Source organism: Phodopus roborovskii, unplaced genomic scaffold, assembly GCF_943737965.1.
Source record: "Phodopus roborovskii unplaced genomic scaffold, PHOROB, whole genome shotgun sequence".
Taxonomy (NCBI): Eukaryota; Metazoa; Chordata; class Mammalia; order Rodentia; family Cricetidae; genus Phodopus; species Phodopus roborovskii.
This window is the reverse complement of record NW_026125059.1, coordinates 20,338,815-20,360,999: the sequence shown is the minus strand read 5'-3', so window position 1 is coordinate 20,360,999 and position 22,185 is coordinate 20,338,815. Positions and strand designations below refer to the sequence as shown.

The window sequence follows — 22,185 nt, the reverse complement described above, 5'->3', positions numbered from 1 at the left end:
CTAGGTGGGGCAATAAAGTGCTTACCTCTCATAGCATGAGAACTTGAGGACTTGGGTTCAGATCCCCACCACCCATGTGCAGGGTCTCACACACACTGGGAGGTGGAGACAGGAGGATCCTGAAGCTTGCTAGCCAGCCAGTCTAGCTGAATCAGTCAGTTCAAGTTCATTGAGAAAGGTACCCAGCTTCAACCTCTGTCCTCTACAAACACTCACACACATGTGCATGCACACACAAACATGTATTTACACATTATGCCCACACTAAAGCCATAACAGAGCAGAAAGCAAGGACGTGGTTCTCAACTGCATTCTAGGGCAGAGAACAAGGATATGACAAAAAGCCACTGGAGCTATATAGGCTGTGGCTCTGAGGTGGTGCCGTGGCTCTCCCCCTGTGCCAGCATCATCCCTTTCCTTTTTTCACACTGAAGAACAGGGGAAGATTGAGCAAGGTGCTGCTGGCTTTTTAGTGAGTGCTGAGGGTGAGCATCCCTCCATCCCCCATCTTCTGTGACATCTCCCAAGTGCCCTTGGGTCTTGGTCCAGACCTGACCAAGCTAGAGTAGCTCTGGAGAGGCCTGTGGTCACCCAGTGAGCCTCAGCCACAGGCAGGACTGCCTATACTGAGCTCAGACTGCAGCAGCAACATGGGCCACTTAGACACTAACTGAGACATGGTGGGCTTAGATGGTCAGTACAGTGTCTCCACAGTTCAGGGTCCTGGTGGGTTGGTAGAGCACAGACAGAACCACTTTCCTCTCTGGGCCATGATCTGCCCACTGCTAAGGGGAAGGGTTGGGCCACATTGACTCCGAGGTTTTGCATTTCAGTTGCTCATAGCCCCCTTGCAGGTGGAGAATGGGAAGCTGTCCCCATAGAAAGAGGGGAGGCCACAGGGCCAGCTCCAGGTCTGCCTCCTGACTCAGACTCTGTGCGTCATGGGGTTGAAGGAGATGGCTGTGCTGGTTGATGGGAGCTGTTTGAGTCTCAATAATCTTAATAAATGATGGTCATAAAATGTTAGTTAATTATGCTTATCATTGCCATCAGCGAGGCTCAGCTGAAGGCCTGTGGGAGGCCTCACAAGAGAAGTGGCATGAAGCTGGTCTGTGGGGCTGAGCTAGTGACATTCCAGGAGGAAGGAACAGTGAGTGAGAGCATGGGGCTGGAAGCCATATGTTTGGCACAGACTTAACCAGGCTGTGGGTGCGGTACCTATTGTGTCCATTCTGCTGATGGGCAGTTACAAGGCATTGGCATCTGCCCTTTTCTCCATAGAAAAGGCTGGCCCTGTGGGGGGACCCTTGGTGTCCCCTTCAGCATCAGAGCCTCGTGAATTAGGCTAGTGTCAGCCAGTCTCCTCCGAGGGTGGATCTGTGGTGACTGTATTTCCAGGCTTTAAATGGCATTTACTGCCAACGCCCACGTGTGCAATTAGAGCTTTTGATCACCCTCAGCTCTGCTGTCTTGCTCTCCGGCTTTCTCTCTGCACCTCCATCCCTCTAGTCAAAACAGCAAGCGCCCAACAAGGAAAAAGTGTTGGTTAGTGGCTTGAAACATAGTAGGTGGATGTTTTCCTTTCTGAACTGTTAGGTATACCTTGGATCATTCAAAACATCCCACTCAAGCCTGCCTCTGCCAGCCCCTGTGCTGGCTCACCCTAGGTGCTGACTCTATTCACTGAGGGTCTGGGCAGGGAAGTCACCTGCTGCTCTCTGCTGTGGCTTCCTTCTCCCAGCGCTGACCAGACCCCACACCCTCCTTTCATGCTCAGTTCTCTGAGCTTGAGCTTGTGCTGCAGCCAGCGCTGCAGGGAGTCCCGCCCATTCTGCCTGCAGACTCTGCCTTGAACCTGTCCCCTCCTCTCCATCTGTATCCTTTCAAGGCCTTTACCACAGTCAGTAATTATTTTTATTTATGTGTTTGTTTACTCATTTGATCTGTCTTGTGCATTAAAATGGAAGCTCCATGATGTAAGGCATTGTTGCAGCCTATTCGCCATGTCTTCTCCTACCTCCTGGGGCAGTGGGGCTCATAATGGGAACCCAACAGAGTTCTCAGCAACCCTCGTCGAAGCCCTCCTCTGGTTGGGATTAATGGAGCAGACATCTAAGGATATCCCAGGTGAGGCGCAGAGGCCAGAGATTAGGCAGGCTTCGGTGATCTGGACTAGACCCCAGGAGGTGGGGCAGTGGTACTATGGCAGGTTATTAATCCTTTGGGTACGTAGTGAATTTGGGATACACGCAGTAACTGTATTAACATGCTTGCCAGCAGCCAGTAGACATCTCACTAGCGCTCACAAGGTGGTTTGGGCATTTGAAGCCATCAGTGTGCAGGTGACAGTTACAGGCAGGGAACTGGATACCACTAATTGGTTGAGATGCTTGGCATTGTAATAAAAGGGTCTCAGCCTGGTTCTGCAGGCCTGCTCTGCCTCTCCCATGCCAGGGGGAGCCTATCCCTGTTCTCTCTGATCCACAGCCTGTGCTGCATGTGTGAACCCCTCACAGGGTGCAGTAGAACCTGTAGGGCTGGTCACTTGGCAATGTGGGGTCAGTGTAAAGATCAGAGGACACTTTAGTGAATCGGGTCTGGCGGTGTGCCCACCACCCCACGAGACCTGCCTGCTCTCCTTTCCATCCCTGTCTCTCCCCTACCTCACCATCAAAATGAGATAAGAAACAAAGCCTCATAAAGGAGACCAGCTCATCACTCTATCTTGCTTTGATTTTAATTTTGTTTTTCAGTTTGGGTTGCTTGCTATTTTTTTTTTTTAACATACTAATTAGATGAGAGCTTTTTTCTTTGATTTTATGGCCTACATATTTCCTAAGTTTTGCTGGCAGGATGACAGCTGATGTATCCCTTGAGGTCTCAGGAAACCGCTGATGAGGCAAGCCCAGCAGGGGACTTTTCCCAGGGTTTTGAGTCCCCTTTTTCATGGTTTTCCTCCCTCCTTTTCTGGGGAGGGGGGGGCAAGAGCACAGGAATAATTGATGGCTCATTAAAGAAAGCCCAGCTCTCTGCAGACTGCTTACTCGGCACTCCCGGGTCCAGCCATCCCCAAATAGGCGGCAGGCCTGAAGACCACAGGGCCTCGAAGGAACTGAGAAGGGCAGTCCCCACTATGGGCTCCTTCCTGCCTCCATCTTTGATACCTGGCACAGAGTAGAGCATGTTCACTGCAGAGTGGGCTGTGTACCAGGGTGGGTCTCAGGCTTCTCTGTGACAGGCCAAAAATCCAACTCCAAAGGAAGAGAACCCCCCACTGATCCCTACTCTTAGCCATACTTCTTGGACTTGGCTGTTGTTTTGGTTTTAGGAGTTTGTTTTGCTTTATTCTTGTTTTAATTTTGGAGACAGGGTCTCCCTCTGCAGCCCAGAAAGATCATGAACTTGTGACCCTCCTGCCTCCTGAGCGGCTGTGATTATAGCCCCATGCCGCCAGGCCAGATTGAGCCACACTTGCCTTGTGTTACCCCTGGTGTTCCAGAAGCCCTGGAGTGCAGGATGATCCACTGAGCCCATAAGAACCTGCTGGGGTTAAGTGTTGTCATGTATGTCACACATCACTCGTGCCTCTTGTGAGGCTGAAGTGTGCTGGGTGTCTAGGTGCAAGGAAGTGGTTATTCTTGGAGTCCTTGCTTTCTCAGCCTGGAGCTGGCAGCAGCCTAAGCTGAGGAACCAGCAGTTAGCCACGGCCACTACAGCCTCCATACAGTAACAAGTAGCTATCTTAACTACCAGCTAAAACGGCCAGCCATAAGGCCCACCAGCAGCACTTCCCTTTCTTGGAGGGCATACTTAATAAGTTCCCCTGGCCTAGCAAAATGCCTCCTAAAACAAGCAAGCACTGTGGACCTGAGGGACCTGCCTTGGCAACTTCGCCTCATGCTTGGTTGTGTGTCACTGAGGTCTCCGGTGTGGAGATGCTGGCCTGCCCACCCCTCCCACCTCCCTCACCCTGAATCTCTGACTGCATTGTGTGCACTGACCCGGGCCCCTGCCTGGAAAACAGCTTTCCTTGTGCCCTCCCTGCCCCCTCCTTCTCCCTCCCCACATAAACAGAACAGCTTGTATTCCATGTCTGTGTGGTAAACCTGCTGTCTAAAGTTTGCTTTAATATTTATGCGTTCAGCACTGCTGCCTGGGTTTGAGCTCCATCAAAGCCCGTATTCTAAGAGCATTTCAAATGCTGTGGAAGTAGGTAAGGGAGTTGATGTCTGCCAGCTCCCTCTCTCTAGCTCACCCCTCCTCCCCTTCTCTTCCCCTGGTCCTTGGTCACTCTTGCCCACCCCAGAGTGCTCCCTTCAGCTAGCATCTCTCCCCTTCACACACAGCAAAGAGAACTCTCCCCAAGACCTCTGGGAGGAGTCTGTTCAATATTTATCAACCGCTGCAGCTGCAGAAATAACGGGCAGTAGCTAGCACCAAGATCTGCTCCAGCCAGAGGCCGGGGCCCAGACGATGGCCCAGCTGAACTGTGGGTACAAGCTGCCAGATGGAGGGGGCAGTGGAAAGTCTGGGCTGGCTCATTGTACCTGCTTCTGGGTATGGCCAGCTCCCTGTGGGACTCTGTCCAGTCCCTGCCCTCAGGCTTGCATGTGTTTCTGAGAGCTCTGTGACCTGACAGAGCGGTGGGGCCCTTCCAGCCCACCCCACACCTGCCCTGGCCACTGAGGCCCTTGTGGAGTAGCTCTGGGAAGCTCCAGGAGCAGTTTTCCCAGAGGTCAGGAGCAGGCAGGACAGGTGTTGCTTAGGTCAGCAAATGCTGCTTTGGGGACTAGCCTCACCCCTACTCCTTTCCACTGCTCATATTGATTCTGGGTAAATTCCAGCTCCTCTCGCAGCCCATGCTTAGGCAAGCCGCCTCAGTTCCTCAGTTGCTTCTTCTGAGCAGGACTGGTCCACCTTCGGCCTGCCTGTGGTTGTGGTAGCAGTTAAATCAGCCACATCTGTGGAACCTCCCACCCAGTAAGCGTGACCATTCCCAGACTGGGGCCCGTGAGCCAGCCTTGCCTGGCCCTGCCGCAGCCTGATTGAGAGTTCTGCTAAGGTGGCTGTGGGAACAGGGCATTCACAGCCTTGGCAGAGCTCAGCAAAGCGGCTCAACACAGACTTGCTTTCTCTATTCTGTGCATCTGGGATGAGGTCACTCCAGGGAAATGTATCCATTGAGAATTGAAAGAGTGATCACACTGGGATAACAGAGTATGCGGGCATGGTTACCATCCCAGAGTTCTTTGCAAAGCCACAGACGACCAAGCAGGATCTGCCGCTTGCTGCCCAAACCCAAAGCAGTCCTCTACACTAGTCTCAGCAAGACTCCCATCCCCTCGTAGATTCTAGCAGCCACCATGCACACCCCATTGGGAAGGAGGCATTGCAGAAGCAAATTCCCATCTCTCTCTCTCTCTCTCCCTCTCTCTCTTTCTCTCTGTCTATATCTCTTCTTGCTATTCTAGGGATTGAATGTAGTGCCAGCCAAGTAGTCACACACACACACACACACACACACACACACACACACACACACACACATACACACACACACACAGTTTCCTGTTTAAGGCAACTGAGTGAGATCCATCCCCACATTTCTAGGATGTTCTCCTCTGTCATACTGCTGATCATGTCCCCATACTGCAAAGCACAAACCAGAGCAGAGCTTGCATTCCAGGCATCTCTCTTGCGTATTTGTGCTACTATAACAAAATGCTTGAGACTGGATTCTTTTAAGAAAGAAGTCTATGCCCTTGAAGTTCTGGAGGCTGGAAAGTCCAAGACCAAAACTGGCCTTTGGCATCTAATGAGAGATAAGTCAAGAATGTTGTCTGCCCCCACATGGCAGAACAAAGGGACCTTACATGTTCTCTGCGGCCCTTGTATAAGAGTCACATCCCATTTATACAGGGCTGAGGGCCACAGCATGAACTGATGAGGGACACCGCTGTTCAAGTACACTAGTGCCTGCTAGGTTTGTGTTGAGTGACCTGCATGAAGGGTGAGAACAGATGTGCTTGGAGAAGACATGAGCCTGGAAAGGCAAGAGAGCCTGGGGGATTCACAGCTACAGCTGCCACAAAGGGCTAACCCCAGGAGCTCCTTGTTACATACACACTGAGATTTTGGAACAATGTGGAAAGACACAGCTCAGGGGGCCACATACGTGGTCCTGCTAACTCACCCCGTCCTTTCTCCCTAGAGTATGCAGAGAACATTGGGGATGGCCGGAGCCCTGAGTTCCGAGAGACTGAGCAGAAGCGCATCTTGGGCTTGTTGGAGAACTTCTAGAAGGCTGGTCAGAGTGTGCCTCGGACCCTGGATCCCTCCTCAAAACCGTTTTTACACTTGTGTGGCTTGAACAAATTAAAGATAGTTTTGGTATCCTTGGGCTGAGATTCAGTGTGAAAGGCCCCCCCCCCCCCCCCCCGTCATCTCTGTTCCCCTCCTCCAGAGCTGGCCTCAGCCTGACTCACCTATCATGGGCAGTGGGGAGGGTGTGGGATGATAGGCCACGCAGATTGAGAGGATGGTGGTGAAGGGAGGCACCTGGTGTTGTGGCACGTGTGGGTGGGATCTGTTTGTGCACAGCTCCTGAGTAGTGCTCTGAGCCCAGCACTGCAGGTTCTCGGGGCTGCAGGGTACAGAGGATTGCTCTCCCTAGCAGACTACAGCTCAGTCCACAGTGCTTCTGGCCTACCCAGAGAAGGCCAGCACTAACCTAAAACACTACAGTGTTCACCATTGTCTACACTTCATCTCATGTCCTGTGAGGGCATGTGGAATGGTGAAGCATTTTAAGAGAGGCCACAGTCACAGCCTTTATCACATTAGAAGTCTGTTAAAAATTTGTTATTTAATGATTTGTTGTTAGTTACCATGTTCAATTTCATTTTAAGTGTTTAATGATAAACAGTATCTCCCCCTCCCAGTACTAAGCACAGCCTGAGACATGTACTAGGGATACTGAATGTCTCCATGGCTGAGGAGATCATGTAGTATCTAATAGCCAGGCAGTGGTAATGCACACCTTTAATCCAGCACTCAAGAAGCAAAGGCAGGAGGATCTCTTGAGTCTGAGGCCAGCCTGGTCTACAGAACGAGTTCCAGGACAGTCAGGGCTACACAGAGAAACCTTGTCTTGAGAAAGCAAAACAATTTGAGAATGGTCCTGGTGCTGGTGTTTTAAGGTTCTGAGAGGTTCTGAACCTGCGGGGGTGGGGGGGAGTGAGGGTGACAGCAGATGACCCCAATCTTACCCAACGGTGACCCATTAGATATATGGATTTGACCTCTTGTGGCAGACTTCTCCAGAGCAGGCTGACAGATGCCCCAGTCAGACTCATGGGGGTCAGGAGCCTATGGTGACCGATGCGGTGGGCACATTTGGTGCTCACTTCCTTCCGTGTTGTGTGGCTGTGTCTTCGAAGTGTGGTCTCACCTCCTGGCTGAGGTGAAAGTTCCTCCCCTCCTGCAGACATTACAGTTGCCCTCAGAGGAGGGTCCTTCTATGCCAAGATGTGTGGGACAGTCATGTGGAACACAGGGTTCCCTTACTGCAAAGCTTGAGCCCTTGGTCACCAAAGAAGCTGCAAGGAGTACCACACCCTCGCACAGGCCTGTGGGTCACGATGCCACACAATAGTTCTTCTTACTCCTCACTGGACCCCAAGGAACCAGGCATCAAGTAGCCACCAAGCACACTTGGTGTCGGGTAGCGACCACATGGTACCTGGTACTGGAAAGATAGGCCCTTGTGTGTTTGCCTCTGAAAGGCTGAGTGATGATGGAGAGGGCGTGTCCCACCATGGACCAAGCATCCCAGCAATGTGGCAGAAGCAAGTTACACACCAGTTTCTGCTGACATCACAGTTACCAGGGATCAGGTCCTGTGGCCAGTGAACTACAACCCGCATTCAACCCGAGAGCTGTGACCCTCTGCCGCACTCCTCCGGTCTCAGCACTGGCTGGCGCGGTTCTGACCTGTCAGTGTGCTGTCTCTGTCAATGTGAGCTTTAATGAGTCCACAGAACAGAGCATGAGCACGGGTGACCTATGGGATCACGACTTTCCCAGCTAAAGTTGGTTCTCCTTTGATCATACTTGTTCAATATTTCTTGTAATTTTTTTTAACTTTATTGGTTTTTAACCAGCTAACACTTAACACGTGGTATCAGAGTTCAAAACTTAACTTCGAAACATTGCATGAAGAACCTCCTTATTCCTAGAGCTGCTCCTGCTGCCCAGCCATCTTCCCAACATGTGAACAGCATTGTCCAGCCATGAGCTTCCAAAGGCCTGGCCTGTCGCCCACACACAGGTCGGCCAGTGCTGAGGCTTCATGGGTCTTCACTCACCAGCCTTACCAGTGGCTCACTCCACCTGTCTGCCCCAAAAGCTCCTCTGCCAAATAAGTCCAAACTCAGCTCTTAGTCTCTCTACCTAGCCTGTGCAAGCCCTGGGTTCAGTCCTCAGTATCCTACCCCTACACCACACACACACACACACACACACATACACACACACACACACACACACACACACACCATACTTCATAGGTGAGTGCACCCTTTCTATTGGGTGTGAGGGGAGAGGAAGTACATAGCATAACCCTGCAGAGGCAGGAGAGTGCACAGCCCCACAGCCCCAGGATCTCGAGGCCAATGGGACCCCACTGCAAAGCTAAGACCTCTGCATGCAGCACAGACCCATGTCTTTCTGCTAACTAGGAACCCCAGGCTCCTGGGCTGTGGTCCCAGCTCCTCAAGCTTGTCACAGCCAACTAAGATGCTATCAACTTCACAGAGCAGCTGTGCCTACCCCCCTGTCCTGGAAGGACTTCCTGGGCTCTTATCCATCCCGTGTCCATAGCTGAGTGGTCTCAGAGCAGAGCCCTGCAGAGAGGGAGGCAGTACTCCTTTTCCCATCCAGGTATGATCCAAGAAACCTTAGCTAGAGCCTCCTAAGAGGAAGGTCATGTCTTTCTCCTTCACCTGCTGCTTGATGGTGGGGTCCACATGCCTGAATGTAGCGGCAGCAAGATGGGTGAATCTAATTGAGAGAGATTTGCATGCAGCCTGCATTCCTTACTGTGGGGGATTATGGGGGAGCTGGAAGGCATCCCTCAGTCACCTACAGGAGCACCAGTGCCCAGGTGGCACCTTCTGTCATTACCACAAGTGTCAATTTAGTGTCAGCAGGGAGATGAGACTCGCTTTCCTAGAGGCAAGCCTTCTTGATGAGATGTCTTACCCAGCAGCAGAGGTAAAGGCAGGCCCACACATTTCCAATCTGCTGTGTTCTTTGGTGCACACGGAAATTGGTTGGCATCACAGCAGTGGGCCTTAGTTATTGGTGCTGGGGAAAATGGCAAGCTTCCTCCACTCACCTTCGTCTCGATTAGCTAACGCATGCCCTTGGGAGAGGCTGGTGAAGGTGTATAAGGTTGCACTGTGCAAGTCTCCCCGCCAGATCAGTCTCCTGGCCACTCAGCCCCTTCCCTGGAAGCAGCCCCTGCTGACTAGACTAGGCACCCCCTCCAGGTCCATCCAGGTGGGCTCATCCTGTTGCACCCCTTGCTTTCCATTTGACCTCTGCCCCGTGACACACACTTGACCACTCTGAGCCTTCGCTGCAGTGCTGGCCCTGATGTAGCTACCCAGCTAGTGGGCAGGCACATTGCTTGCTGCTGATCTTCAGCTAATGCTCCAGTGTGGGAGCATGCTATGTACGCTGTCACTTCACACTTAGTCTAAAGGAGAGTTGTGAAGTCAAAGAAGAGAGGGCATTGTCATTGTCACCTGTGCGGACATGCCCACCTGCAGCCTGTACTGTGTCCTCCAGCATGAGGAACAGGTGGGCGTGGTCAGTGGGGCGATGGTACCATTTGGGCAGCATCGCTCTTGTGAAGCCACTTCCATTCAGGGTTGTAGAATGTCTGTGCAGGGAGTGCGGTATATTAGCTGGCATCTCCGATGTCTCTCTACAAGCCAGTGCTTTCCACAAGCCGCAGGCCTGCCTTCTGGAGTCCAGCTACATCCCTCCCTGAGGCCAGTGTGTTATCACTACCCACATTTCAGCCTGACCTAGACTGACCTTAGTCTATAGGGCAGAGCTGAGAGTGAATGGGATCTAGTCAACCATGCTGCAGATCCCAGAGTCACACAGCCCCTCCCCCACCCCCAAGGAAGGGATTGGGAAAAAGAAAGAAGGTATCACCGGGCATACTAGAAGCAGAACCTTTGCTGGGTGTTCAGGAAGCCCCAGGACAGCCCCTCCCCCACCAGGCAGCCCCTGTGTGTCCCCAGGACCAGCTCCCTCTGCCATGGGTGGAAATTGCTTGAGCCCTTCCCACAGCCCAGTCTCCCAGCCAGCTAGCTCCAGGTCAAGCTTTGTCTCCACGTCCTGTGGCAATCAATGTCAACCCTTACAGAAAGAAGGGAAACAGCCCAGGGAACTGAATTCTGATTCCCCCCCCCCCCCAGGCAAGAGCCAGCCTCACAGTGTTGCCTAGGGCGGGGCTAAGGGAGAACAGCCACAGTCCCCGTCAGCCCAGGCTGTCCTTAGCCCTCTTGGACCTGGGCAGGTGGGTAGAAGCCACTGGAACAGACTGGGCGGGAGCCAGACCATCCATGTGCCTCACCACAGTCTCCAACCAGCCATGCAGGAGCTCAACCCAGCAACTATTGGGGTCTCACTGAGGGACTAACACTGGGAATCCCCCACAGACTGCTTCTGTAACCCCACGTGGTCCCCGGGTATCTTCACCCTTCCTCCACCTTTTACTGAAAGCCACACGGGAACAAAGCAGATATTATCCCCACCTTGAGGGAACCCTGACCTGGGAAGACAAACTGGAAGTCAATAAACAAGTAGACGATACATAGAGCAATTTCTGAGAGTCAAAAGCGTAAGCAAGGTGTGCGGTGGTGAGACAGAGGAGGCCTGGTGTGGGCATCCCTTCAGAGCTTGCGCTGAACTCCAAATGGTGTCAACGAGACAGGGAATAGAAAAAAACGAGAACATAGGAGTCCAAGTACAGATACCAGTGCAAAGGTCCTGAGGCAGAGAGAAGGCACCGCGCTCTCCAGAAAGCACCAGAGGCCATGGTCAATCAGGGATCAGGCCAAGCAGCAGGCAGAGGTTGAGAACTGAGCTTGAAAGATTGGAAGGGGCGAAAACTCACTTTAAAAGGATGTCCTTGGGTGCTCTATGGAGGCTGCACTGTGGAAGATGGCAGGGCAAGGAGGAGCTCCAAAAGCACCCTGGGGCCAGTGAGGAGGGCTGCGGGGGGTGGGGGGTTGGGGGGGGGAGGCAGCAGACTCTGCACTGGAGGCCTGCCCCAGAGACATCCCCAGCAATGAGGCCTGGGAGCCATTTCCTGGGCCAGCAGGAGCAGGGTGGGCGGTGGAGAGCCTGGCTCAGTGTATAAATATCTTTAATGAATAAATAGAAGTGCTTTTAAGGCTGCCGAGTCCCATCATTTCCACCTGCCGTAAAATTTCATTAGAAGCAGGCTCTGTAGGGGACAGCCCGGCTGCCATAAATCTACCCACCCACCCCAGGCCCTGCGTGGCTCCCAGGTGACCATTCTGAGCTCAGTGTTCCACACATGAATACACTGTCCTGGGCTCAGGGATGTTGGTCCTTCCCATACCTGTACAAGTATGAGGCTACAGTAAGCAGAAACATGTGGCTTGTCACTGACAGTCTACCGCCTGCCCCCCTGCCGGAAACCAGAATCCTGAAGCTTTCCTCTCAAGCTGAGTTCAGGGACAGCTGGTTTCAGCACAATGGAGTTCCTAGAACCCCACAGCTAAGGAAGTCCCACCTTGGGGCGTCCAGCTTTTCGAGTGGGGAAATAGAGCCCCATAAGAGCAGGCAGCTTTGCTAAGGTCACTGCAGATAAGCAGACCTGGCACTCAAGCTACATATGATCGCTACACCATTTAGTCCCAGCTAATGTTCTCTGGGCCAAGTCCTGGTCAAGCACCATTTCCCTGATTCAAGACTGACCCATTTTGCAGATGCAAACACTAAGACCCAGTAGTGGTGAGCCAGCAGCACAACTGGGTCTCTAAGAAGCCCTTTTCCTTGTTCTCAAGCATTGGGGCTGAGGATGTGTTTCCTCTGGCCTCAGCCATCAAACCAGGAGGCGCGGCAACCTGACACCCTGTAGCCCAGGCTGGCCTCAAAATCACAGCAGCTCTGCTGCCTCAGCCTCTTCAGTGCTGGTATTACAAGTGTGAGTCACCATGCCCGGTCACCATAGAAATCTATGGAAAGACAGGAGGAAAAATTCCTTGAGTGACAGCAAACACTAACTGAAAGTCTGTGAACTGCAGGCCACTGACCAAAGGATGCCTTTGAGCCCAGCGATGCCTTCCAAGGCTACATCACTCGCTTCACTGAACAGAGAAGCCAAGGATTCGCGTAAGGTCACAGAGCCCTCCTTGTAATGCTGGCTGGGGATCCTCTGGGCTCTCAGTTGACCCCACTGACAGTCTGTAGGGCCTGAAAGCTAGCAGAGTGAGCAGGCGCAGCTGGCAACCTGCCTGGACAGCCAGTCATCAGTTAAGCCCATTAAGTGGCCAGCCTCAGTTTCTTCATGTGCACTCTGCAAACACAGTCTGCTTGGGGTGCTGAGGTAGTAAACCAGTACACTTGGAACAGATCCACACGCAGTGCCCACCTCACCAGATCCCGTGTGCTGCCTCCCGGTCCGTCACCTTCCTCTCCAGATCCAGCCGGCACCTGTTCATACTATCTAGAAGGACTGAGCACAAGGACAGATGTCTGTCCACCCTGCACAAGCAGAGTATACAAGCCTGCACACACCCAAGGTCAGTATCCAGAATCACAGACCTCCATTCACACCTCTGATCTGTCCCCGACCACTGCCCCAGCTAGTTCTGAACTCTACAGATTCTCAACCCGCTGTAGCAAAGGCCTAGCCAGAAACAAGCATGCCCACCCTAGAGCAGTGAGCTGGGACTCCCAACCTTCCACACCGGCCTCAGGAGAGGCCACCAGCCAACTTAACTGGGCCAGTGGGCTGTGGAAGGCAGGGTGGCCTGGCACGGTCTTCAGTAAGGCATTTCTGGGCCTCACTGTGACAGGCTGTGGGAAGAAACAGTGTGCAAGGCACATGAGCATCCTACTGCTGCCTCCTAGAAAGGGGTGCTTAAGAATAAGCAAGCAAGGCGACGGAGGTGCTGTGGAGAAGGGAGAAGAGAAGGGCTGGAAAGGAAGGGCATTACAGCTGTGTGAGTTACCAGAGGAGGCCTGGGGGAGAGTGTCGGAGCTGAGACTGATGTGATGGGAATAATGGGATGATGGGAATATCCCAGCAATGGAAGCAGTGAGTGCAAAGGCCCTGTGGCCAGCATGTGATTCACACACACAACAGACCTATCTAGTGTGGTTGAGAATGAGAGATGGATGCAGAGTTGGGGGCCCAGACTTGTGGGGCTTTGTTGGCCAGAAAGGAATTGAATCACCTTCAACCTGCAAAGGGAACTCATTAGAGACTATTAAACAGGGCCAAAATGACCACAGAAGGTTCGGGGCCAGCCAGGGGTGGTGGGTGGTGCTCAACACAAGCCAGGGAGGAAGAGGAGAGACTGAAATGCCACTGTTGTTGGGGCAGGGCCACTTTCATCCTCCGCATCCCTCTGGCTGTGTCTCAAATGAGCCCCAAAATGGTCAGAGCAGTAAACACAAAACCACCTGAATGGGATGCAGAGGTTCTCGGAGCAGTAAACACAAAACCACCTGAATGGGATGCAGAGGTTCTCGGAACAGCCAATTATGGTGGGATGGTTCCTGCTCTTCCGAACTGGGACTGAAGGGCAGGCAGAGTGTCTTGGGTTTGAGGACGGCATGAGCTCCCTGCGAGGCCATGGGAGTGCCCAGGGCAGGGTTTGGAGAGGGCCCTCTATGAGCCATGCCATTTTAGACCCAGCTGCCTGTCTTTCTAGATGAGAAGTTAAGGCTCAGGGAGGAGGCTAGCTGGTGCTCCCCTGTAAATGAGGCCGCCCAAGACTAGAACTCTGAGCCTAAGTGGCCAACTGAATGTGTCCTGGCTTTCTGTTTCTTGGGCTGTTACAACAGTGGGTACAGGAAGGCAGGTGGTGGGCAGTGGTCCCTCCTTCCCGGGCATCAGGAGAGGCTTCTTGAAGAAGGAAACACTGACTCAGCCATGAAGGGCAGCAATAGCTGATTGGAAACCATTCGGAACCAGGCTGAATAGCACAAAGGAAGCCGTGAGGAGGGCAGACCACGGGCCACTCCAGAGTACAGAGCACAGAGCCCAGGGCAGTGGGCAGGAAGAATAAAGAGGACTGGGAGGTGGATGGAAGCTTGCTGCCATCCTGTATCAAAATCCCTCCATGACGGTGGCTTCCAAAGGGGCAATGACCTCAGGATACACAGGCAGAGGCCCCTGAGGGCTGAGTAGAGCCAAGTAGTTGGTAGGCTAGACCCTTTCAGACATGTCAAGTTTTTAAGAGGGCCGCATGCAATTCAGGACATCTGGGAATGTGGCCCAGCACATCTGTAGATCACACCACATCATTCTCCATACGGCCCTCCCTCTGAAGGGAGCATATGAAACCCACCCCAAACCTCAGAGTTCTTCCTCTCCAAAGCCCCAGACTTCAGAGTCCTGGAGCCAGCACCTTCTTTGTGGGGCCTCACTGTCAGATTCCGCCTGTATCCCAGGGAACAGAGGTGCCATGCTCTTTCCCACACACCCCTGCAGGACAGAGTGACTGCTGTGCCACATGAGACAGGAGCTGGCCTTCATCCGTGTCTCCTGCCAGCCATCCGTCTACTCATCCTTCCTCTCATCACTTTTCCCCTTGGGATAGCCCCTTGCTGAGTGGAGACCCAGGAATGACTGGACTGTCCCTGAGCTGCCCGAATACGGGACGCCATTGCAACAAAGAGGATTATGACTCAGGGCAACAAAAACACGTGTTGGAAAGATGAAGTTGGGAAGGGGAGGAAGGGAGAGGAGGGGGAGGGCCCACTGCTGCCCAGCTCCTCGGGATAGTCACCCTACAATGTCATCACCCCAAACAAAGACAGGAGCATGCTATTAGTGTCATTAATGATCATTAATCTAATTAAATGGCAATTACAATCAAGAACATGGTGATAAAAATGCCACCTTGGATTTAAGCGCCTCTGCCTCCAGCCCCAGAGTGAGTAATGCCCTTGCTCGCTGCCTCATGCTGTGCACAGTAGGTGCTCAGTCAACTGTGTATCCAAAGCCACAGCTCTGAGATGGTGAAGTGCAGCCCCTTGTTCTATAGGTGGGCACGCTGGGGCCTGGGAGGGGAAATGGAGGGACTCCAGGTCACCCGAGGGTCTGGCAGGTGGAAACCAAGATGCCCAATCCCAAATTTCTCCAAGCTCCCTTCATAGCTAATGACTTTTTTTTTTTTTTTTTCTTTTCTGGGAAAAAAGCAGCCATTAGGAACAGCTGAGCTGTCCCTGATTGAACAAGGCAAACTCTATCAGAACTCAGGTGGTGTGGCCTGGAAGTCTGATTACACAGTCCGACTGTATGAGAACCGAGCAGGAAGACAGAAATATGATCAAACAGGGTTGAGACAGTATCAGCCCTTTCCAGCGCTAATCCCCACCAGAGATGCTGTCTGTAGATCTCTGGGCAAGAAGGGCCTCCTGGTCCCCAAAGAAGACCCTGCTCCCCCTAACAAAGAGACCCTCAGCAGCCAGCCAGGCTCCAAGAGCCCTCAAGAAGTCATAGACCTGCCTGTGGCCATCTGAGTGGGCACAAGGTTGGTCTTTCAAGGTCTTCAAGAACCCCATGATAGACAGGTGCCATTTAGGCTGACAGCTAGGTGCTCAGAGCTTGGCAGGAGTGAATACAACTGGCCACACGCTCTGGGGCAACTCAGTGGGGGCAGGCTCTCTCGGGCCTGGCAATCAAGACTTTCTCTAGGAAGTTTGGTTCTTCTTAACAGTATCCTGATCAGGGACTGGCTCCGCTGGTTCTGTGATCACACATGGACGAGACAGCGAGCAGAGGAAGGCAGAGCCTCTGCTGATCAAGTTCGCGTCCCCACATTGTCTGTGCCAAGGTGAACACAGCTGCATGGGGGACTTAAGGTTCAAACTGCCACAGGTGTGGGGTGCAAACCTGGACTCTGGGAGACAAAACCTAGCCTAACAAGTGGCACTGCCCATCTCAAGGAACTCACGGAAAGGAAGACACTACACAACCCAAAAAATTACCCCAAAGTAGAGGGAGGGGGTCCCTGGTGATAAAATAAGTAAGATAACGAGATAAAAAGCAAATGAGCATGTGTATATGTGCATGCAAGTGTGTATGAGAGTGCATATAAGCATGTGAGTGTGCATGTATGTGTATTGAGTGTGCATGCATGTATGTGTGTGTGGTTGGAGGACTTCTAGATGTTTCTGTAGGAAGAGGTCGTAGAGCCGAGTCTTGTAGGAGTAACAGTGACAAGAGCTGGGGGAATGTTCCAGAAAGGAAAGAGTGAGTGCAAAATGAAGCCAATAAATGGATTGATGAATAGTAAGCAGGGGTGGAAGCATACAGGACCAAGGCCACACAGGAACCCTTGCCCCCCCCACCGGCCTCTGCTCTTCCAGCCTCTGCTTTCTCCCTCCCAGCTCTGATCTCCCAGCTCCTGCGCTGCTCCTGATGGCTCCCTTCCAATGACTGACTGCTCTCCATTGCTTGAGTTATTGCTGTGCCATTAATAATCATTACCCCTCCCTGCTTTTTACCTTCTCTCACTTGTTTGTCCCTTGACACTGGCTACAGGCCCAAGAAAATGTCTCCAGGCTCTCTGGGTCCTCCCATCAAATGGAACATGTGAAGTCCCCCCAAAATCTCAGGGTTCCTCCTGCCCATGACCACAGATGTCACTGTGTCCTGGACTTAGCACCTCTTTCGTGGACCCTAGTGGCACCATGCACTTTCCCACACCCTGATGCATCAGGCTGCAGGGGCAACCTGAGGATGGGGTACTACACAGCACCCAGAAACAGAGCACAAGGGCGGTGATGCCCAGGAGCTGGTGCAGGGATCTGAAACAACCTCAGGGCCTGGGAGATGGCTCAGCCAGTAGAGCTATGCAAGCATGAAGGCGTGGCTTCGGATCCCCAGCACTCATGTCCGAAGGACCTGAGGACCTGAGGCGGATGCTGGGGAAGACAGGCTTTTGGGGCCCACTGCCAGCCAGCAGAGCCAAATGCTTGAATTCCAGGTTCAGTGAAAGAGTTTGGCTCAAAAAAATAAAGTGTAATGCTTGGCGATGGTGGTGCACGCCTTTAATCCCAGCACTCGGGAGGCAGAGGCAGGCAGATCTCTGTGAGTTCAAGGCCAGCCTGGTCTACGGAGTGAGTTCCAGGACAGGCTCCAAAGCTACAGAGAAACCCTGTCTCTAAAACCCAAAACCTAATAAATAAATAAAGTATAGCTCAAGCAAGGACGTTTGCCCCTGACATCCACATGCTCCACGTGTACACATGAGCACACACATACACACATGCAGACAAAACACAACCTTGGGCCCTCACCAAGACGGTACAGATGTGATTTTAAACCCAGATGTCCCAATTCTGGCCACTGTGTTTTAGAAAATACAGTGTACACACTGATTTTCCCTTGGGTTTGAAATTAGTTAGTTCAAAATTCCAAAATGGTTGAAATATGAAACTATAGAAACAAAGGAGGCATGTGTTCCTCCTTACTGAACCCAGGGTCATAGGCTGGGCCAGGTAGTGGTGGGGTCCCAGGGCACTCCAGGCCCTGTGAGGTGGGTGGAACTTTCTGCCCATCTGCAGGTAGACAGCTGAAGCTCAGAGGGGGCCACACAGCTATCAAGGAGCAGGCCTGATACAAGGGTGCCTTCATGGAGAGGCAGAAGACCAGCAGGGGGAGAGGGGACTGGAGAGGCCAGGCAGACAGGGACTTCGGATGCCTGCTTTGGGGGCAAGGATACCAGGCAGTGGCCCCGCCCCTGCCCTTTACTGCCCTCGGAAGGAGGGGAGCCTCAGAGCTGCTGCCTGGTCAAGGGCTGATTGATCCTTCACGGTCCCTGGAGCTGGTCCCCTCATCCGCACCACAGGCTGCTGCGTGTTTCCTTGTCTCTGATTGTAAACAGATTTGACTAAAGAGGTAAATTAGAAGTTAATTAGAGAGAACATGATTGATGAGGTCGTTTGCCGTGATTGGGAGGCGTGGAAAGGATAGAGCTCCCTGTGTGGAGGCAAGGGATGAGGGATGGGGGGATGAGGGAGGGGGATGAGGGAGAGCTGGGGGAAAGGTCAGAGGAGATTCTGCAGTGACTGGTGCAGTGGGGGGGTCAACTTAAGTTTCCTGTCTTCTAGGCCTCGGGGTTCAAGGCAGGATACTCCATGGACCTCAAGATGCTCTAGACATCCTGGGGGTGGCAGAACTGTCATTCTGGTGTGCACCATGGCTGAAAGACACGGTGCCTGAAGACATGTCCACCACCCCAGACTCTGAGCACTGTGGCCAGGTTGACACTGCACCTCTACTTTCCAGACTGAGTTGTGGGTATTTGGAGCTGAGCCAACTCAGTCACAGAGCCAGCAAAACAGCACTTTGGTGGCCTCTGAACTGTGTCTTTCAGCCCCATCTGTGGCTGGTCTTAGGTCTGACCTTTGGGCTCTTCCCTACCATATCCTGCTTGCATGCCCCCAACCACAGGGAGCTCATTTCTTCATAAGGATGCCACTGAGCCTGCAGATGAGAACCTTTGTCCTTGTCCTAGCTTAAGTCCCTTAGGCCACCTCTAGACCCCATCTCTGCCACTGGCCTTCCTCTCTCACATCCCAGGATAAGCAAGAGGACATCCTACCAACTCCTTTGTTCTCCCAGGGAAAACGGGGTGATGTGGGGATGGGCGTCTCAGAAGTCAAAAGAAAGCCTAGGATCAGGCCCACTGTGCCCAGCCCCTAATATCAGAACTAATAGTCCATTTCTTTATTCAGGAGGGTTTGCTGGGGTCCAACTGTGGGCCGAGCTCTAAGCAAGCTTGTGTGCCTCCTGGGCTCAGTCCAGAACCTGGAAGGTAGGACCCTGAAGTCCAGGGTTGCTGAGGGGAGAGCAGGGGCTTTGCCGGAGAGCCTACCCTCCAGGAATCAGGGCTGCAGGGAGAAGGAGCATGGAACAGTCTAGAAGGCACTAGAAGGCCAAGGAACTGGTAGTATGGGGTGGAAGATGAGTGGTGAGGTCTCAGGTTGAAGCCCAGAGCATGGTGGGAGGCCATGCGATTTTATTCCAAGCAGAATAGGAAAGAGAGAACACACTTGAACTTGCAGCTGGGTGGGGGCAGAATTCCTAGGCAAAATGGAGAACTGTGGCAAAGGTGAGTGAAAGTCCCAAGATCTGGACCTGTCCAGGTAAAACGTGACCTCAGAAGTCTCTGACCTGCCCTGGATCTTGGTTCCCACACTTGTACAACGAGGTAGCATGTTAACCATCAGAGTTAACCATCAACGGCTGATGTTCTTGGCCTCTCAAGTGCTGAGGCTGAACCACATTTCTCTTGTGCATCTCGGTTCTCAGAGCATCAGAGTCATCGTCTCTGGTCTAGAATGGAAGACATTGAAGGCTCAGAAAGATAAGCGATGTTCTCAGTGTTACACACCGGGTTGGGCTGAAGCTTGATTCTGCTACATGTGTGGGGGAATGTGCACCCCACTGGAGTTGTACCCCTCAAGGGTGGGCAAGCAGGTGACATTTTGAAGATGAGATGCACAGGAAGACAGCAGGAAGCATGCAATGAATGTGGGTATAACAACAAGAACCAGGTATATAGGTCTGGCCAAGCTTCCAGCCTTTCCAGCCTCAATTTGCCTATCAGGGAGATGGGGTAATCATAGCCCCCCTCAGGGCGCAGTCCTGCTTGTTCACGGGGACCTCCAGTCAATCGCATCTGTTCCTCTGAACAGTCCTGGAGGGACAAGGAAGGGGGTACATCTCCTAGATTAGGAAACTGAAGCAAGCAGAGAAACTATGCCACTCACCACGCTGGCAGAGCAATGATGGCAACTTTGGACCCACAGATTGAAGGGAAAGTGAAAATGTGAGCGCATACATGAAGAAGACTGCCCTCCCAGCTGCCTCGGGGCTCTTGGCCTGGCATCCCAAAGGGTCTCTTGGGATAGAGAGATTCTGAAACATTCCATGCTGTGGAGATGGTCCAAATTACAGGGGAAAGGTGTTGTAGACTGCAGGATTACAGGGAACAGGGCTAGAGATGTCTCAGATTACAAAAGCAGAGCGCGAGGCTGCCATAGTTAGAGGGCAACTTGTCCTCCCTGAATCAGCTGTGGCTTGATTTAATTGTGACTGCTGCCAAAGACTGAACCCTGTTCCACATCTAATCACTGGGCAGCATTGTGTGCATCTCTAAAATGTAAGGGGAGGGTTGCTGGTGGGGTGACGGTCCTTTCTGGCCTTGAGACAGAAGGAGGAATGAGGGGACACTGGCTCGGACTGATGCTTCTACCTGGACCTTCAGGGTCCAGAGAGGACACCTGCAGAGGAGACTTGAAATTCAGAGGAAGTGGAGACAAGGCCAGGCCCTGCTGGAGCCCAGCCTCACCTAGGAGGGAGGACTGAATCCCAGAACTGGAGGAAGACAGCCTGGCCTCCTTTGTCACCAAACTGAGGTCTTGACCTCATACTTGCCCTCAGAATAGAAGGGATCCCCCTGCTTCAGTGAAAAGACCCATAGGCCAGCAAGTTTGTCATCTATACACAACTCTGTGACTTAAGGTACCAGGGTCATTGTGTGCAAAAGGGGGTGGGGCAGAGTCCTGCAGTGGGTAGGACTTGTCAACTGCTCTCCTCAGTGGCAGCACACAGCCATTGAAGCACACTGTACACTGTTTGCCTCGGGAAGATGCACCATGGCCCCAGAATCTGCCACCAGCCAGGCTTTGGGCATCTTCCGGGGCCTCAGTTTCCCCATCTTCAAGATGAGATTTGCATACCAAGTGCTGGGAAGAATAAATGGAATACCACACTATCCAAGTGGCATGTAGCCTGGTGCATTTTGGGCCATGGTGATCCAAAACTAGCCACTTGGCCAGCACTCCCCAGAGCTTACTGTACGGCAGATCCCCAAGAGTGAAACAGCAAGCTAGGTCCCAAGCCCAAACAGAAGAAGCTATTCTGGAGGTGTTCTGGTTCTTTACCGGAGAGTGTGGCTGACTAAGTAGGGGCTAAATCTGGCTTTGAGGACACCATTCAGGAACTGAGAGAGGCATCATTTTGCTATTACAAAGCCTACAGTCTGGCTCCTCAGGGACAGGGTTACACTTCAGATAACTGTACAACCCATGACATCAATGGAATAGTGGCAGAGGTAGTCTTGGCTTTTGTGGCTGCTCTGGCTGGGACCCTGCTGTCTGTCCTAAGGCCCTTTGCTCTGTCATAGGAAGTCACCAAGATAAATTGTCCCCAGAGCAGGCAGGGATCCTCGGTGTGAGCAACCCTTCTTAACCATCACTCACAAGGTTGTCCAAGTCCTCTCCATCGCCCAAGACTGAGGCCCTGGTCAACTCTCTGAACATCAGTAGACACAGCCAGAAGATGAGGTGAACAGTCACACCCATGACATGAGGCCTGGATGCTGAGTCCTGCACCCAGCACACAGGAAGAGCTCCATAGATGCTCCTCTCTTCTTACATGAGTGCTATATGAGTACATGGAAGCCTTAGCCTTCTAGTCCCTTCTGGACCCTGGTCCATGTTGCATTGTCCATTAGGAAAAATCAGGAGTCACACAAGACTACTGTGCCCTACAGGAGTCAACCCAAGTTGAGAGGTACTGTGAGACATGCTCCTGTCAATAAGCTGGCGTGACACTCACTAGGGATGGTTTATAGGATTATGTGTTGAAATGATAACTTGTTTTTGAGTGGTGTGTGTATGTGTGTACAAGGAGAGCAGAAGAGGGTGGTTATCTGCACCCCTGGAGCTGAGCTGGAATCCCCTCCTCCCTTTTTCTCCCCCCTTCTCCTCATGCAGAAAGCAGTGGTTATCTGCACACACAGCAGGAGGGACACCACCTCCAAGCCAAGAGAACAGACTAGCAAAGAAACCTACCTTGCCAGCACCTTGAGTGTAGGCTTGTGGGAC

The 22,185-nt window shown here is 52.5% G+C and overlaps 1 protein-coding gene across 1 annotated transcript in view; it reads left to right on the top strand.

Moving 5' to 3' along the window:
* Positions 1–6,393, top strand: part of Ctnnbl1 (catenin beta like 1) — a 155,381-nt gene extending 148,988 nt beyond the window's left edge. Inside the window, exon 16 of the mRNA XM_051187661.1 lies at positions 6,212–6,393. Within this exon, the coding sequence (XP_051043618.1) occupies positions 6,212–6,300 (89 nt within the window). The 3' untranslated portion in view covers positions 6,301–6,393. The remainder of the gene's footprint in view (positions 1–6,211) is intronic.
* The last annotated feature ends 15,792 nt before the right edge of the window (positions 6,394–22,185 follow it).